At 43.3% G+C, this 19,443-nt stretch overlaps 1 protein-coding gene across 3 annotated transcripts in view; it reads left to right on the top strand.

Moving 5' to 3' along the window:
• Positions 1-19,443, top strand: part of TDP1 (tyrosyl-DNA phosphodiesterase 1) — a 117,631-nt gene that overhangs the window by 79,965 nt on the left and 18,223 nt on the right. For all 3 annotated transcript variants that reach the window (XM_045013967.1, XM_045013966.1, XM_045013968.1), the window contains exon 15: positions 8,807-8,921. In XM_045013967.1, the coding sequence (XP_044869902.1) occupies positions 8,807-8,921 (115 nt within the window). The remainder of the gene's footprint in view (positions 1-8,806; positions 8,922-19,443) is intronic.

Genomic DNA, 19,443 nt, shown 5'->3' with positions numbered 1-19,443 from the left:
TCATGAGTGATGGAGAGAACAATTATAGTGGTATTTAGCAGTGACCACACAGCTTTTCCAAGCACATACTTTTTACTCTATTAATAAATATATTACAGAGGAAACCTATTCAAACAAACAAACCAGGTTTAAACCCACACTAAACCAACCAGAAATCGCCTGTCTTCCACAGGAGGAGTCTGATAGGCCAACATCCCTTCCAACCCTTCAGTAAAAGTTGGGGCCACCTCCTGTTGCTTGAGAAAAGACAGTCCCGCGAGTTTCCTCAGAATCTGCAAAATCCAAGTGATATCTTGTTTTGAAAAGGCTGTAGCCCTTACGGTTGCAAAGAAAACCCTGCAAATGTGAACATAACACCCAACACTAGTTTCCAATATCTGCTGCAGACACAGGGCTTGAAATAGTAGCTGTAAAATAAGTGTGTTCTCTTTCCACCGGCAGCTTTAATTCATTGCAGAAGGGTGGAAACAATTTATTCACAGGCAGGAGGTTGAGGATATACGAGTCTGTTTCTTCACAGAATAGGAACCCCAAGGAACCCAATAGAAACCCAGAGCCTTTGTTTATGCTAGGAAATTTTCCCTAAAATTGCTCACTAATCCTACCATGTAGAAATTTTTGTTTTGTTTGTTTTCATGGAGAAAAGAGGAGAATACAGGGGATCATTGACATGAGGTCTGTCTGGACATGAGGGAGTTTCCTTCACTGATGCTAGCAATGGTAGGAGGTCAGCGTATCTCTCTCTCTGCCCAGCGTAGTGCAAACTTGCTGAGGGTGCAATCCATCCCATCATCCAGATCATTAATGAAGATGTTGAACAAAACCAGCCGCAGCACAGATCCCAGGGGCATTCTGCTTGATACCAGCTGCCAACTAGACATTGAACCATTGATCACTACTCATTGAGCCCAACAATCTAACCAGCTTTCTAGCCACCTTATAGTCCATTCTTCCAATCCATATGTTTTTAACTTGCTGGCAAGAAAAATGTGGGAGACCGTATCAAAAGCTTTTCTAAAGTCAAGATACATCACATCCACCGCTTTCCCCATATCCACAGGGCCAGTTATCTCATCATAGAAGGCAATCAGGTTGATCAGGCATGACTTGCCCTTGGTGAATCCATGTTGATTGTTCCTGATCACTTTTCTCTCCTCCAAGTGCTTCAGTATGGATTTCTTGAGGACCTGTTCCATGATTTTTTCAGGGAATGAGATAAGGATGACTGATCTGTAGTTCCCCAGATTCTCCTTCTTCCATTTTTTAAAGATGGTCACTACATTTGCCTTTTTCTAATCGTCCAGGACCTCCCCCAGTCGCCGTGAGTTTTCAAAGATAATGGCCAATTGCTCTGCACTCATATCAGCCAACTTCCTCAGCACCCTCGGATGCATTGCATCTGGCCCCACGTGTCCAGCTTTTCTAGTTAGTCCTTAACCTGTTCTTTCACCACTGAGGGCTGCTCACCTCCTCCCCAGACTGTGCTGCCCAGTGCAGCAGTCTGGGAGCTGACCTTGTCTGTGAAGACCAAGGCAAAAAAAGCATTGAGTACTTCAGCTTTTTCCACATCATCTGTCACTAAATTGCCTCCCCCATTCTGTAAGGGTCCCACACTTTCTCTGGCCTTGTTGCTAACATACTTGCAGAAACCCTTCTTGTTACCCTTCACATCCCTTGTTAGCTGCAACTCCAGTTGTGCTTTGGCCTTCCTGATTACACCCGTGCATGCTCGAGCAATATTTTTATACTTCTCCCTAGTGATCTGTCCAAGTTTCCACTTCTTGTAAGCTTCCTTTTTGTGTTTAAGCTCACCGAAGATTTCTCTGTTAAGCCAAGCTGGTCGCCTGCCATATTTGCTATTCTTTCTGCACATCAGGTTGGTTTGTTCTCAATAAGCTCTCAATAAGGCTTCTTTAAAATAAACCCAGCTCTCCTGGACTCCTTTTCCTCCCTCATACTAGCCTCCCAGGAGATCCTGCCCATCAGTTTCCTGAGGGAGTCAAAGTCTCTTTTTTCAGAAGTCCAGAGTCTGTATTCTGCTGCTCTCCTTCCATCTGTCAGGATCCTGAATTCAACCATCTAATGGTCACTGCAGCCCAGGTTGCCACCCACTTCTACTTTCCCTACCAATTCTTTCTTGTTTGGGAGCAGCAGGTCAAGAGGAGCACTTCCCCTAGTTGGTTCCTCCAGCACTTGTACCTGGAAGTTGTCCCCAACACTCTCCAAAAACATTCCAGATTGTCTGTGCACTGCTGTATTGCTCTCCCAGCAGATGTCAGGTTGATTGAAGTCCCCCATGAGAACCAGGGCCTGTGATCTGGAAACTTTCTGTTAGTTGTCTGAAGAAAGCCTCGTCTACCTCATCCTCTTGGTCTGGTCGTCTATAGCAGACGCCCACCATGACAACCTTGTTACTCTCACCTCTAAACTTAATCCAAAGACTCTCAACAGGCTTTTCTCCAGTTTCATACTGGAGCTATAAGCAATCATACTGCTCTCTTACAAATAGTTCAACTCCTTCAGCTTTTCACCCCCGCCTGTCCTTCCTGAACAGTTCATACCCATTCATGACAGTGCTCCAGTCATGTGAGTTACCCCATCAAGTCTCGGTTATTCCAATCACATCATAGTTCCTTGACTGTGCCAGGACTTCCAGTTCTTCCTGCTTGTTTCCCAGGCTTCTTGCATTCGTGTACAGGCATCTAAGATAACTAGAGATTGCCCTATTTTCTCAGTATGAATCAGGAGGCCTCCCCTGTTGCACCCTCCTCCTTTTGTTTCCTTCCGGTATCCCACTTCCCCACTTACCTCTGGGCTTAGATCGCCATTGCCCGGCGGGCCTAGTTTAAAGCCCACCTCACTAGGTTAACAAGCCTGCCTGCGAAGATGCTCTTCCCTCTCTTCATTAGGTGGATTCCATCTCTTCCTAGCAATCCTCCTTCCTGGAATAACATCCTATGGTCGAAGAATCCAAAGCCCTCTCTCCAGCACCACCTGCATAACCACACATTTACCCCCACAATTTGATGGCCCCTACCTGGGCCTTTTCCTTCAACAGAGAGGAAGGACGAGAACATGACTTGCACCTCAAACTCCTTTATCCTTCTTCCCAGAGCCACGTAGTCTGCAGTGACCCGCTCAAGGTCATTCTTGGACACCAATGATACTGCCATGTGAAGAAGTAGGAAGGGGTAGCAATCCGAGCGATCACAGGCCCTGGTTCTCATGGGGGACTTCAATCAACCTGACATCTGCTGGCAGACACTCCATCACATCCTGAATTCTAGCTCCAGGCAAGCAGCATGCTTCTCAAGTTTCCCGGTCTGGACTGCAGATTGATGACTCCGTCCCCCTTAGGAGGGAGTCCCCAACCACCACCACCCATCTCCCCCTCTTGGGAGTGGTGGTCGTGGAACCCCCTGGGACAATGCATTCCATGCCTTCTGGTCAATGTGGTCTCCTTCTGATCCCTTCCCTCAGATGAGTGTTCCAAACCATTCTCCACTGTAGTACTGTGCAGAGAGCCTGAAAACGGTTTCTTACCTCTATCTGCATTGCTGGTACATGGATACTCCTCTTTCTTCTTCTAGAGGTCACATGCTGCCAATTTTCTTCCCCATTCTGCGCTGCTCTCTCTGATTCTTCAGCAGCTGTGCCTGCCGTACCAAATGCTGACTTCTATCCAGAAAGTCTTCATTTTCTCTGATGCAACGCAGGGTTGATACCTAGGTCTCTAGTCTTTAACCTTCTCTTCCAATATGGAGACCAGCTTTCACTCCGTACAGACGAAGTCTCTTCTATCCTCTGGGAGAAAGACAAACGTGATACATCCTGTGCAGGTCACAACAGCTGATCGCTCACTATGCATAATGTCTTCCTTCTAAGAATCACCTCAGATGTTGTATTTACTGCTCACAAAAGCCTGAAAGGCCCAAAAAAAAAACCAACCCACTCTGTGGGAACCGCCTGCCTTCCTCTCCCGACCTTCCCAAGCGAACTCCCAGGCAAACTCTCAGGCAAACTCCCTTGGTTTGCTTGTCCTTGGTTCACAACCAACTGCTTTTTATAAGGCTCCTGGCTCGAAGCAGTTGGCCCGGCTCAAAGCCTTCCCTCCAATCAACCACTCAAGGCCCACCTGGAACATGGCAGGTGATATCATGACTCTGAGTTTTTCTCAAATATTGAGTCAGAGAGAGTTTGGCCTGTTTTATTTTATTTGACAAGAGTAGGGTGCATTGGATTAGTTTTTGGCTGATTGTCATACTAGGATTATGAGACTATTCACCTAGAGCTAACAGCAACATTAGATATGAAGAGTATCCACTTGAAATACATCATACTTTTCATAAAACGTTCTAGTTTGACTGTATGTTGAAAAGCATGGTTAAACTGGATGTAAAACAAAAACATTTCCTATGAGTAAATTCAGAGAGCTTCCTTTTCCATCCTTTTGTTTTGGTTTTCTCTGTGTATGTTCTGGCAGAGTGAATATATGGGTATGCAGTCTCACACTCCAGGAGATTTGCTGTGTATTTGTGTGTCAGTGTAGATGCAGCTAGACCTGTAGTCCACTATGAGCATTCTGAGAAGACCAGGCCAAGAAGTACATACATCTAATACTTGCTTCATTATTACAGTAGCTTTGTATAAAAGTTCCTGGTTTTAAATGATTTTAATGTTACCTATTTTCATTTCCTTTTCTCTCTCTGAAATGCTAGACATTGTTAAATGCTAAAATCTGTAGCAATAAGAAAAAAAATCTGTAGATTGAACTTTCAAAGCTATTATTTGATCCAAGTTGTGCTTATTCTTAAATAAATGACTCATCAGCTTTCTGAACTGTATGTACTTTTTGTTCTTAAAGTGACATGAGAGAAAATGCATCGTTTACAAATTATACACTTATCTGTTAAGTTAAATGTACCCATAAGGACCTGATATCTATGCTACTGGTTGTGAAACAGCCAGTGGATACATCTGATAAATTCTCAAGAAGCCAACTGACTCCCAACAAGTGAATTATATGTATTTTCTGTTTCTGCTCCTTTCTTGTCCCTGGATTTCCTGCACAGAGCCCTAGAATAAATTGTCTAGATCTGGGGACTCTCAGACTTTTTCATAATGTGGACCACATATTGATAAGAGTATCTCAGCCCTCCTATTTGCAGTTGCGCAACTTCTTAATGGTAACTGCAGCAATTGTTTACATGAGAAACAATTAATTGTTCCATTGGTAGCTCCACTCCCTGAGAACAAATCTCTCCTCTTCTTAGCTGTACCTAACGGTACCTAATTATGCCGGTTCTCCCTCCTTTTTTCCAGGTGCTTTTACAGGCATCCAGGTTCATCTATAGAACGAAGACTGACACTTAGAATTTCAGTGGTGAATGCAATAGAATAGTGGTTTTCAATCTTTTTTAGATTTGCGGACCCTAAAAATTTTCAAATGGCATTGTGGACCCCTTTGGAAAACTTAGACATAGTCTGTGGGTCCCCAGCGGTCTGCAGACCATAGGTTGAAAATCACTGTTCTATGTTAACAGCAACCTTTCGTGGACCCCTTAGACATAGCCCAGGGACCCCGGGTTGAAAACCACTGATATAGAAGAAACTAAAATAGATAAATAGAGACTCTGTAGAAGCAGCTATGCTCTGCCTGTGATAGCCTTTATGGTGAAACCTCCTCCCTCAGTAATCATGGCCTCTATCTTACCAATATTCATTCTTAATGCAGCGCACTCAAAACCAGGTTGCCACTGTTCATAGTTGGCTTAGTTCATAGAGTCTCACAGTCTTCCACACATATCACTAAGTCATCAGCGAACAGCATGTTTCAAAGCAGCTCTCATTCTATACTCTCACTTATATCCTTAACAGCAAACAAAAAAGGGCTCTATGCTGATTCCTGATGCAGACCAATGTTCACTGGACATTTTGGCACACGTCTGTCTCCGGCTCCTCCAAACTAGTTCTCATGGTATGCTATTGTACACCTTCGGGTCCACAAAGACCATACCCAGTTGCTGTCCATGTTCTCTGAACTTCTCCATGAGAATTTGTAGAGCAAATATGGCATCAGTTGTACTCCTTCCTGACATGAATCTGTACTGACTCTTCCAAGTTTCAACCATCCTATGCAGTACTTTACTTTTGAGTAATCTTCTCCTGTACTTTCATAGCATGTGGTGTCTGCTTAATTGGGCAATAATTAGCACACAGTGTAGTAAGTGTAAGTAGTCTCTTGCCCTATCCAAGGCCGTGATCAAGTGTCTTGATGTTTTTGGTCTTTTGGCCTCGAGATGAAAACCTTGTCTGTGTCTCTGGGACCTTGAGGTAAAAATATTATCTAAGTTATCTCCATTGTGTTTAAAAATAGGCTCCACAAGACTTTAACAGCATTCATCTGGCATTTTTCCTTTCTTGAGAATACCGTTGTACAGACTTGTAAGATACTTGATGCCTTTCCCTCCCAATTACTTCACCATAACCACTGGTACTTCATTTGGCCCAGGTACTTTCTCTGTTTTCATTTTTCCTAAGTGCCTTCTTCCTGTATGCAGTATATCATGCCCTGGTTCAGCTTATGTTCTTAATTCCTCCCTTGGATTCTCCTCATGCATCACTCTTCCAAATAGTCACTCCAAACTTTGTTGATTGATTCACCGTTCATTTGCAATGCACTATATTCATTTCTAATGTTAACAAACTCATTCACATCCCTCATCATTTTCTCTCTTACCTTGATGAGTCTATAGATGGTCTTCTCGCCCTTATGTTCTCCTAGTCCATTATATAACTTGGTCACTGAAACTTCTTCCAGTCAGCATTCCTACATTCCAACTTGCACATCTCAGCTTACTCACTCACTTCCTTAACTTTAGTGGCCCTTGCCCAGTTACAACAATATACGTTGCTTGCGGGGAATGCCCTAGTCCTCTGGGGTACATTTGTCATGGACATTGGTTCATGTAAGCATATCTGTTGGACAAACTTTTCAAGTTGGCTTTCCAAGACTGACACCTTTGGTTTGAAATCAAAGTTTTCCTTTTAAATCAAAGCTGCCTATCTGCCCCAAGGGCCTTGTTTTGCCCTCCTTTATTAGATAAAAGTGTCTGTTATCACTTAGGCACCATCTCCTACCTTCTTGCCTTCCATCTCCATAGCTCATGGATGCTCATTACTTCCAGTCATGGGACAAAATGGACATCTTCCTCCAAATTAAGTTCTACATTATTTCATGGACTGGCCATCAGGAGCCACCCTAGTGTAACTTTCTTTCCTCCCTTCTATTACTAACTGAGATGAAGTGTCATGAATACCTTCAGAGTTTCCAGAATATCAAGAAAAAAAAATCAAAGACCACTTTTCTACCTCAGTCTTCCATGTTACAATATAATGCATGGTAATACATACCATTCATTTTTCAAAACAGCAACATTTTGATCAAGTAAAAATTCAGTAGAGAATACCATGAAGTAGTTGAGGGTTACTGTACATAAATGCTACTGTCATTTCAACCAATAATTTCAGTTAATTATGCCATAAACAAAGGTTTAACTCAAGGGCTATTTGACACTGTGCTTGTATTGTTACAGAAACAATAATCCAGGAATCTAGCAAAACTCAGATAACGCCAGATGTCAAAGACTAACAAACAGCACAGATATGATGGTGTTTGTAGAGGGCTGTGTATGTCAAAAGGATGGAAGTTTATTCTCAGTATTAGAATATTCTCTTCCAAAAGTATTCTTGTTGGGTTTTTTTTCAAATATTTAATTTTTTAGATTAGTTTCATTTTAAAAAAAATAGACTGATGCTATTTTCACACAGCCCAAAGGAGTCTCAATTTCTAAAAGGGTTGGCTTTGAGTAATTTGTTACAAAAGTCTGATGATGGAATTCCATTGACCTGATAGCTAACCTAAGAGCATCTGCCAAATTTATGTGAAACACTTCAAGGCCACCTTGTCTTCCTTGTACTGCATACACGGATATCTCTTCCCACCCCCCAAAATCACTAACCTCTAAGCGTCCGTGCTGTATAGTGATGACGGTTGCCAAACTTTGTAATACACTTCAGAGGTTTCTTTTTTTCATACCAGAGTTTTCAAAGCTTCAGTGAACTTCACAGCATAACAGTGCTATATTATCCAAAAGTGCCTGGGAGATTTGTCTTTGAAGAGATGTTTGTGTCCTCATTACAAATGTAGTGTGTTTATTTGGATTTTAACTCCATACTGACTAACACACACTTCTGTCATCTAGATGATAAGTTTGTGATAAAATTAAGCAGAGGAAAGAAAGGAGAAGGATTTTCTCCACATTAAATTTTTCATAAGACTTCTATGTCATGTGACCATGACTCGGTTTACATGCAAAACCATCTCTTCAGGCTGTGACTGGATACATTGCCCATCTGGGTCCTACAAGATTCTCAGGCAGTTTGTACGGGGTTTCCCAGGTAAAGACAACTCCCACAGCCTTGTTTTCCCTGCTTGAGTATAGAATTAGATTAGTAGAGGCTTACGTGACAAGGTGAGTGGGTGCAGATAGGACTTATTCCACATGCAGGGCCAAGATGGTGGTGATCAAAAGAGGAAGAAAGGACTGGAGCAGGGAAGGGAGACTGGGCTCTCAAGATAGGAGCAGGCTTTGGTACGCTATTTATACCCCAGAAAGAGAAGGAAAACTTTTTGTGTTTTAGCTACTCTCTTTGATGGTGAGGGAAATCCACACTGTGATAAATTGAACGTTTTACTTTCATAAAACTAACAAGTCAATCATTTCCTTCTGTGTATTTTTCACAGGGATTGGATACAGGTTACTTCCATGTGAAGAAGAAAATGTTTTCAGGAAGTAATGAGCCAGTGGCATCTTTTCCTGTGCCTTATGATCTGCCCCCAGAGCAATATGGAAGCAAAGGTAAGACGTACCGCTTGAAGAACGAAAAAATGTGAATGCTACACTGAGGCCAAATTGTTTTGTCCAATTTCAAACCCGGTCACGTGCTCTGCATCGCAAAGCTTCACTCCAACATTACTGTGTTGGCATTTCACTTAGGACAGCCCTCCAACGTGTTGCTTTGTGGCTTGAAAGCAAGGGATTAGGAATTTTTTGTGGTGTTACTTGTGAGAAGATAGAGCATGAGGGGGAATATAGCAGGGAGATATAAGCCTGTGGAAGCAGGAAATAAAGTCAGTCTTGTATTCACTTCTAGCATGGTGTTCAAGGTCTCTGTAAACTTCACAGGGGGGTTTGTTTTGTCTTGGCAGATTTGGTGTTTGTTTTTTTCTTTTGTTTGGACAGGTGAGTTAAAAAGTCTTGTGATTCCCCTTCTCATAGTAAGGCTTGGGAAGTAGATTTTGTTCCCATGCAGATACTCTGTTATGATGATTTTGCAATGCTGCCTCAAGAGAGTCTAGGGGTTATGGGAAATCAAAGACTTTGGGAGAAGGAAAACAGAGATATGGAGGAGAGAAACAATTACATGATGACTGTGAAAAATGATGCACAAAAAAAGTTCAGAGAGAATGTGAAATAAGGAAAAGAAGGTGAGAACTAAAATTCAAAAGAAAAAATAAATCCATAAGTAGGGCTACGTGTCTGTCATGGAGATCACGTAAGTCATGGATTCTGTGACTTTCCACAACCTCTATGACTTCTACAGTGGCCAGTGTGGCTGACCTGCTCAGGCAGCCCCAGGGACAGCCACACTGGCCACTGATGGAGCAGCTCTGGAGCCAGCTGCTCGGACGGCCCTGGGGCCTGCTTGGGTGGCCCCGGGGACTGCCTGAGCAGCAGTCCTGGGTGTGGCTGGAGCAGCCCCAGCTTGGCGGCCCCCCGGCAGTGGTCCCAGGGGCAGCCGGAGCAGGGGGACAACCGGCGTAGCCGCTGTTCTGCAGCCCCTGGAAGCTGATGCCTCTGGCCCTGAGCCCACTGGACTCCCCTGAGCAGTGCCTCCCCCAAGAGTAGCAGCCCCCCAGATAAGTTTTAGTCAGGGGCATTTATAGTACAAGTCATGGACAGGTCAGGGGCTGTGAACTTTTGTTTATTGCCCCTGACCTGTCCATGACTTTTACTAACATACTCATGATTAAATCATAGCCTTATCCATAAGATATATATGCTTGTACCAGCCTCCTTTCAATGCTTTCTTCAGTCTTTCATGTATAGCCCAGGATTTAATTTAGTCAGGAGTAAATTTTTTAAAACATTGAATCTCCCTTCGAAAAAGGGATATAAATTGCAGAGGAGAAAGGGTTATGAACCCCATAATAGTATGAGACACTTTCAAAATCTAAAACTCTACAAGGCTGTGACCCTAAACATAGAACAGATAAAGCAGTAAACTGATATATGCATGATGCTGCAGGGCAGGGATAGTTTGAAAGCTTAGAATATACTGAGAATTATGGTGATGTTTCAGGGAAGCCCACAGAATCTGGTAAAAGGTATTTCTTCGGGTGCTGTCCCTATTTATTCCATTTCTGGATATCCTACAGTCTGTGAGATCCAGTCAGGTTGTGCTCCCGGTAAATGAAGCCATACCAGCAATGGCTGAATGGCACACACTGGCTACCTACCCTGACTCCCAAGAGGGTAGAAAAGTGTTACTCTGTACCAGGTAAGGGAATGGAATTCATATTCATCCACCCTGCCCTGAACTCCTTAGTGGTCCAGGCAGCTATGAAAATATCCAGACAGCAACATCCAAGCACCACCCCTGCCGATACAGAAGCCAAAGTCTCTAGATCTTGTGGAGAGGAATGTGTTTACATCTACCAGCCTTCAGTTTAGAATGTCAGACTGTTGGGCCCTTATCACAATTTCCTGAATTACTCTTAAGTTCCTGGACTTTAGGGACAAGTTATCTCAGGAGGACAGGGCTCAATTTCGAGCCTATATTGATGAGGGCAAACTAGTGGCCAAAACTTTATTATAAGCTATGGATGATCCAACAAGAAGATTTATGGCAACAACCAGTGGGAGTTGTGCAGTGGGAATCATGGCTGCAGTCTTCAGGGTTTTCCATGGAGATGAAAACATTTTTAGGGACTTGACCTTTGTTTAGGCTCATTCAATGAGAAGAGAAATGAGTCTTTACACTTGGTGAAGGACTCCAGGGCAGCCCTCCGCTCCCTGGGTATATGTACAACTGTCCTCAAAGAGAAAATGCCATGAACAGCCATAGAAACCGAGGCACTTACTTCAGTCTTTCTATCACCAGCACTCTTATGAGCCACCTCACAAATGACAGAAAATGCAGAGGCCAAGATATCTTCCACTTCAACCACACACCCCCAACCAAGAGATATTTTTGACTAGATGCCCGAGAGCTGCAATACAATATTGATGACATCTCTACTTGATTCTGAGATCCACTTTGGGGGATGCCTAGCAAAATTTTCACACAATTGGAGGGTGATAACAGGCAAGTGGGTGCTGGATATCATCCATTCCAGCTATGCTATTGAGTTTTGCCTCCCAATTCCTCCAAAACCCCATTCCCTGTCTCTTTTCAGGGACCATTCTTAAGAGGGTATCCTCCTTCAAGAGATAGAATTTCTTCTCCAAAAGGAGCAATAGAGCAAGTACCCCCTCAACATTGTGGGGAAAGGGGTCTATTCAAACTTCTCCTTGGGAACTAGGAAGTAAGGAAGCTGGAGACCCATTCCCAACTTGGGTTGACTCAACATTGTTATTTTCAAACTGAAATTCCCTGTGCTTACAGTGGCACCAATAATACATCCCTAGAAAGAGACACATGGTTTACCGCTCTCAGTATGAAAGATAAATATTTTCATTTAGATATTCACCCCTTTCACAGATGATTCATCAGGTTTGTGATGGGCTCCCACCACAGCCAATACCGGGTCCTCCCATTTGGGTTAGCTACAGCTTCCAGAGTCTTCACAAAGTGTTTTCAGTAGTAGCAGTGCAACTCAGCTCAGACGAGGCAGCTCCACCATCTTCCCATTCTTGGATGACAGGCTTTTGACTGGCAGGTATTGCACCACCTTCTACCACCTGTGGAAATATGCGTAAACATGGAGAAGTCTGCCTGTACTTGGATGCAGACCACAGAATTTATATGAATGACACTAGATTCAATCAGGATAAACCTCTACCTCCCCAAGGACAGATTTCACACTGTGGGCACTCTGATAGACTTAGTTCTGCACAGCCCTCGAACATCAGTTTGGATCTAGCTCACTCTCCTGGGTCATATGGTGCTATATATTTAAATGATGCAATTCACCAGTCTCCACCTTCCTTGCCTACAAGCTTGGCTCCAAACAAATTATATGTTGAATAAGCACAGCACGAACACCATAGTAAGATGAGGGTCTCACTGACATAGTGGAGGATCCCTGGACACATGTGCATGGGAGTTCCCTTTCTATCCCCCACACCTGACAAAATGATAATTACAGATGCCTCCCTGAGAGGCTGGGGAGCCCACATGGACAATCATACAGTGGAGGTCACTTGGTCTACTTGGGAAGCCAGAATGCACATAAATCTTTTGGAACTGAGAACAGTAGCAGAAGCTTGCAAAGCATTCCCACCATTCATACAATCCCAGCATGCCCAGATAATGTCAGACAATGTAACAACCAAGTAACCATAAACAAGCAGAGCAGGGCAAGATCCATCCCATGAGTTGACTGTTTCTGTAGATGGAGGAACTTGTGTATCTGGAACCATATCACCGTATTGACAGTTTACCACCCAGAATTCACTGGCAGACACCTCAGAAGGCATTTCATCACCAATTGTGAGCGAGAGTTACATGATGGTAAACAGCATCTTCACTCAGTGGGGAACCCTCACTTGGGAATTGTTTGTTTCTCAGGCAAAGAGGAAATGCAACATATACTGCTCCAGGGGAGCTCAAGGACAGTACTTCAGAAGCGATTCTCTCCTACTGCCTTGGACAGATAGCTTGAGCTGTGCCTTCCTTCCCATCCCACTACTACCTTAGGGTCTAGGGAAAATTCAGCTGGGGAAGGCGAAGATGGTAGACTGTAAAAAAAATAATAATAATAATAATTTGGGGTCTAAGTGTGTACGAACCAGTATTTTTATAAACTAGCTTCTAGAATTCAGACTAATACAAATATATCTACTTAAAAGAATTATAATGCAAACAGTTATCATGAGCTTCTTGAAGTCTTTCAGGAGCCCCTCAGAAATGTAGTGGTGGATTCCTTAATAGTCATGCTCTCCTCCCAGCCTTGTTGTCTTGACTTGCTTGTTTTAATTCACATCCACTGCAGTGTTAATCATCCACAAAACTGTGATCACATCAAATTTGATCCTGCTCCCATTAAATCAATGGAAGTTTTGCCATTGAATTCAGTGAGAGTAGGTTTGAGCCCATCATCCTAAGACACACAGGGTTAAGAGCATTTCGCCCTGTTTGTATAATGTGCTAGGAAAAGCTAAAAGGAAAAAGGGTTGGTCTGCTGTATTAAAGAGCTCTTCAGGACTTCATTTTCCCCACATACTCAGATATGTTCTTAAGTGCCATTTCAATTTCCCTGGTGACAATACAGACTTAAAATAGAAATGCAGATGTAGCCATATCACTAACATTGTATCGAAGAGTAGTATACAGATATTGTCCATAGTAGTAGTAAATACTACTAAATCCGTTCCTCTTTCAATATAGCGGTAAATTATTAACTGAAAGGTGTAGCATTTATTGTATGATGTTTACCATTAATTAAATCTAATCTCTTCTAATAAATCATTAAATGGCAAATACTAACTGAAGTTCCAGTAGCAACTGCACATGCCTACACATGCAAACAAATTAAACTCTTATTTGCAGCCAGTTGATGATGTGCTTGGGGAAATCTAGTTGCTGATGCCAAGGACTTAACTGACACCCAGTATATAAAATAATTCATCCAAGCAATGCCTTTCTAAAGATTTCCTTGAAATGTGGTGTTCAGATTTGTCATTTTAAAACAAAGATTCAAATTTAAAATCCAGATATATGTTTAATCATAAACCTACTAGATTTATTTTCCTCCTCTTTAAAAATTCCTAGCTACTTAATTAAGATTTCTCCCTCTCTCTTCCTCGTCTTCCAACTACTATTCTGGCATTTTACCTACCCTTTTAGTGGCATTATATTTAATCAAAATACAGTATATTTTAAAACATAACCAATGCCAAAAGGACTCTTGCCCTTCTACCTCTGTACACTGTGATTTGTTTCTTTAAAGAATACTAGTTTGACTGGATTCCTATTCTTGTTTCTCAGCTATTTAGTATGAGATGGGCCAGAACTCACCTCTGAAAGATGTGTGGTCTTTGGAGGCAGAGGCAAGCCAATCTCATTCTTAGACCAACTACCAGTACCTCAGTGTGGCCTTCTCTTTCCTCTATCCACTCCAAGAACATTCCATTTCAGTTCCTTGATGGGCAGGAAGTAGAGAGCTCCTTCAGTTCTTATTGGAATAGATGCCCAAAGAATATTTATAGGATGGGATGGAAACTTCACCAAAAAAAATCAGTTATTGAGACTGTTACCTCCACTCCCTAACTCTGAGGGGATGTGATTGGGTAAATAGGGATCCATTCAAATGAAATCTTCAGATAAAGTGACATATGAGTGGGTAATTATTCTTCCTCTAAAGAGACTATATTGACTGGATTCCTACTCCTGGAGGCAAAAAGGCTCAAAGGGATTTTCCTAAATGGACAGATTCTCCAGTCATGGAGAAGCCAAAGACCATACAAGGCACTTTCATATAACCAGAAAAATCCCCATCAATAACAGAAGATGAGGGAACTGAAGGAAATATAGAACACATGGTAAACAGTCAGAAGCACGGCCATATGGCTCCCATATAAGATTGCTGTTAGAAGGTTGATATACAGAAGAAAATACATTCTTTCATATTAGTACAAATTCAGGTCTTGGACCAGATGTGTGCAAAGTGGTCCAGACAGCTGGACCCCTCATATCATAAGAACAAATGTGAAAGGATCAGTTTAATAAAGAGTCTGCAAGAACATCCTACCCAAGAAAAAGTAGTTCAGGAAAACTACAGCCTGTTGGAGTATCTTCATCTAGTATATAGGTCAAGCCTCAGACAACTCAACAAATAGAACCTAGACTCCAGTTTAATAACAATTCTGTTAACTTGTTGGAGCTGTGGGCCACTTCCACTATGTATAGTGAAAAGCTCTTCAGCAGATGAGTCCCATAGCAATCTGATTCCATCTACAGTAATATTTGATCGAGCTCCCCTTAAAGCCAATTAAATTCAATAGCAGTAGCATTTTGGTCCCTATTTCCTTTTCTAAAACTATTTTCCCATACATCAGGGATGATAAAAGTGATTATAGCAAATTTCTGTATAATTCTTAACTTGATCACTGAATCTGAAAAATGTGCCTGATACTTCATTATATATAGACTCAACAGACTTCTAGATTCACAGGGAAAACCTGACTATCTGAGGCTTCTGGGCTCTTTCATATAATGGATTTCAATGTAAATCCCAAATTCAGACAGATCAGATGACTTCCAGAATGCTTAGAAACTGATCTGTCCTAGCTATGTCTTTTTTTCCTTCTTTTTCAAGGCTTTCTAAGTAGTACAGATTGCCAGATTCACATGAGATAGATAACTATTTTGTTTCTTATTATTTTACCTCCCACAGAGATTCATTATCCCACTCTGACTGAATAATCATGGATTGAGATGTTGCTTTGTTCGCTGAGAATTGTGTTAATGTGTTTGAGGACACTGATATAGCAATAATGAATGAGTACATTTTTGTATGGCACATAGCAAATTTAAAATACTTCTGTTGCTTTCCCTTAGCTTTCAGCTGTATTTCAGTATGTCTTTTGCTCACTCTTGAATGGAATGGAAGTTAGGTTTTCCAAAGTTGGTGCAGGGTAGTGTAAATTATACCACCTTTTGCCATCCAGGATCCCTGGGAGGATTCCCTTCAAGGGAAGGCAGGATGGTATTGCTCTTGCCTGTGCTCCGTTGTGGTTTGCAACAGTGGAGTGGCTTTAAGTTGAGGTAGGAACTCTATAGGAACCCACCAGTGAAGCCTGATCAAGAATATTTTAATACCAAGTGCTCCAATTACATGGAGTTTCTTTTTGTTGAGAAAACGAGCATAAAAATGGTGGCAATTCTTGAATTTCAAAATTGCTACCAAACAATGGTTATGGAATTGACCAGCACTGGGGCAGGAGGTAGGTGAGAGAAAGAGAGGTAACCTAGACCTTGGTTGACCTTTAATTTTAAGAAGCTTGTGTGCTCTATGCTGCTTTATACTTTGTCACACCACTCTTATCTGAAAATCAGCTTGGTTCATTTGTGGATAGAACTGAGTGGATGGAACTGCTCTTGAATGGCTTTGTTTTCTTTCTGAGAGAATGCAAAGGATGGCTGTAGGCAACTGTTCCTCAGCCCCAAGAGCTCCATCTCTTGTAGGGTGTCACCATGATCTGTAGTGTAACCTCTTTTCTTCCCTGTGTTTGTGAGATGGGTAGGAAGGTTGTTGACAGCTAGCTGTATGTCTCCATCACATCTGACTAGCCAGATCAGTGAAATGAATTGCCCACTGCCTAGATAAACTTGGGGCTTGGGTAAGAAATAGCTTAACCAGGTAGCCGCTGTACCAAGACCACATTTTTCTCATCTGCAGCTGGAAAGACAGATGTCTTTTCTCTCCAGTGTTGGGACCTGGCCACCATTACCCACACTTGTACAAGATAACCCACACAAGCTCCTGGACATCTTACAGACCTCTGGCCCTGCCCTTTCCATTATTGAAGCGTTGCTGGAATTGGCCCAAACCCTCTGGCAGATGCCAGCCTCTATTCTACCCACTGCCAAATGGATAGCTAGACACTAGCAGGTTCCTCAGCAAGATTTTAACTGTTTCTTTACCCACCAATCCAAGACTCCCTTGTGACTACAGCAGCTAATGAGCATTCCAGGCAGGCTCACCCTAGAGCAGGGGTGGGCAAACTTTTTGGTCCGAGGGCCACATCTGGGTATTGAAATTGTATGGTGAGCCATGAATGCTCATGAAATTGGGGTTGGAGTGAGGGCTCTGGCTGGGGATGTGCGCTCTGGGGTGGGGCTGGAGATTAGAGGTTTTGGGTGCAGGATGGTGCCCCAGGCTGGGACCGAGGGGTTCGGAAGGCATGAGGGGGATCAGGGCTGGGGCGGGGGTTAGGGCATGGGGTGTTGGCTCAGGGGTGCAGGCTCCAGGCAGTGCTTACCTCAGTTGGGTCCCGGAAGCAGCAGCAAGTCCCTGCTCCGGCTCCTATGCAGAGACATGGCCAGGCGGCTCTGCTGCGCGCTGCCCTGTCCGCAGATGCCACCCCTGCAGCTCCCATTGGCCAGGAATCGCGGCCAATCGGAGCTACAGGGATGGTGCTTGGGGCAGCATGTGGAGTGGAGACCCCTGGCTGCCCCTACGCATAGGAACTGGAGGGGGGATATGCTGCTGCTTCTGGGAGCCATGCAGAGTGGCCCCTGACCCTGCTCTCCGGCTGGAGCGCCAGAGCGGGGCAAGCCCCAGACCCCGCTCCCCAGTAGGAGCTCAGTGACTGGATTAAAACAGCTGTCAGGCCAGATGTGACCCACGGGCCATAGTTTGCCCACCCAGGCCCTAGAGCCGCTCCAAAAGACAAGTTCAAAAGGCTGGATTTATATGGCAAGAAGGCTTATACTACCACCAGCCTTCAAATGAGGGTTTCTAATTACCAGGCTCTGTTGTCTAAATACACACTTATTAATTAGTCAGCAATTTTCAAATCTGCAAACAAGTACTTGAGGAGTAGAGAGAACAGTTCTCAGCCATAATCCCTGAAAGGCACCTCACTGCCTGAACATTGCTTCAAGTGGCTATTGACGCTGCTGACGCTGCCTCATGCTCCGTGGCTACAGCCATCTCGATGAGACACTCCTCTTGGCTGCAGACCTCTGGAATCCTGAGAGAGGTGTATTTTTACAATGGAAGATTTATCCTTCAATCAGTTAGAACTATTTCCCCAGAAAACTGATGATGCCATTCACACTTTAAAAGACTCCTGTGTGACTCTTCATTCACTTGAGGGTCTCCACCTCAGTAACAAACAGTTTAAATCTGTCATGCTACAAAACCTCTTATCAGCAGAGGTTCCAGGATATCTTCAATAGAAGGCCTGGACCTCCTAGATGTTGCCAGACAGTATTATCCACAGGAATCCGTTCTTGTCAGTCTTCAGCTTTCAAGCAGCCATTCTGACGGGATGGACAGCATACCAACCGTATCTCATCTCCCTCCCTTTGGGAAGCATGTATCTCTCTTTTGCAGTGGATGGAAAGAGATTACATTGAACAGATGCATCCGAAGAAGTGGGTATTCACCCACGAAAGCTCATGCTGCAAAAACATCTGTTAGTCTATAAGGTGCCACAGGATTCTTTGCTGCTTCTACAGAACCAGACTAACACGGCTACCCCTCTGATATTGAACAGATGGGTGCTCAGCACAGTAAAGGAGGTACATCCAATTTGCCTCCTTCCCCTTTGCCAACCCACGTTCCCTGTTCCTTTTCAGAGACCCATCTCACAAGACCATATTGCTTCAGAAGCATGATCTCTTTTGGAATTGGAAGTGATAGAGGAAGATTTCTTTACTAACACGGAGGGAAAGGTTTTTATTCCCAGTTTTTCCCAATTCCCAAAAGGACAGATCACCTGCATCTCATTCTAGATCTAAGCAAATGGAACCAATTCACCAAGAAAATCAAGCTCAATATGGTCACCCCTGCTTCCGTTATCCCTTTCCTGGAAATTGGCATGCTGCTGTCGCTTTGTAGGACATGTACTTTCATGTGGCAATACGTCAGTTCATAGCAGGCAACAACCAGTACCAGTCTACGATGCTTCCCTTCAGGTTATCGTCAGTCCCAAGAATGTTCACCAAGTGCATGACAGTGGTAGTAGCCCATCTGCACCTCCTATTTCCTTACGTGGACAATTGGCTAGTTCATGGAAAATCAAGAACCAATATAAAAAACAGCACCCTCGCATCAGACATCTATTGTCTAGACTTGAAACTAAATATGGACAAACTGACATTACAACCAACACAACAAATAACCTTCATAAGAGTGGACCTAGACACAACTGCCATGGCTTACCTCCCTATGGACAGGTTTCAGTCCATAGTGTCTCTCTTGCTCTCTCTCTCTCAAGTCCAGTCTGGCGAGAACAGTTCACTTCTAGCTACAACTACTGCGCCATGGAGCCTCGTACATGTATGTGACTCGTCATGCTAGAATTCACTTCAGCTGTCTACAGGCCTTGTTATATTGACTGAGCAGGCATCCACTGGACATGCTGATTAGCATACCTGCAAGAGTGCTTCAGTCCCTCAAGTGGTGGTTAGACCCTCTCTAAATGT

This window comes from Mauremys mutica, chromosome 4 (assembly GCF_020497125.1).
Source record: "Mauremys mutica isolate MM-2020 ecotype Southern chromosome 4, ASM2049712v1, whole genome shotgun sequence".
Classification (NCBI taxonomy): domain Eukaryota; kingdom Metazoa; phylum Chordata; order Testudines; family Geoemydidae; genus Mauremys; species Mauremys mutica.
The sequence above is the reverse complement of the archived record's forward strand: the minus strand, read 5'-3'. Positions and strand labels throughout refer to the sequence as shown.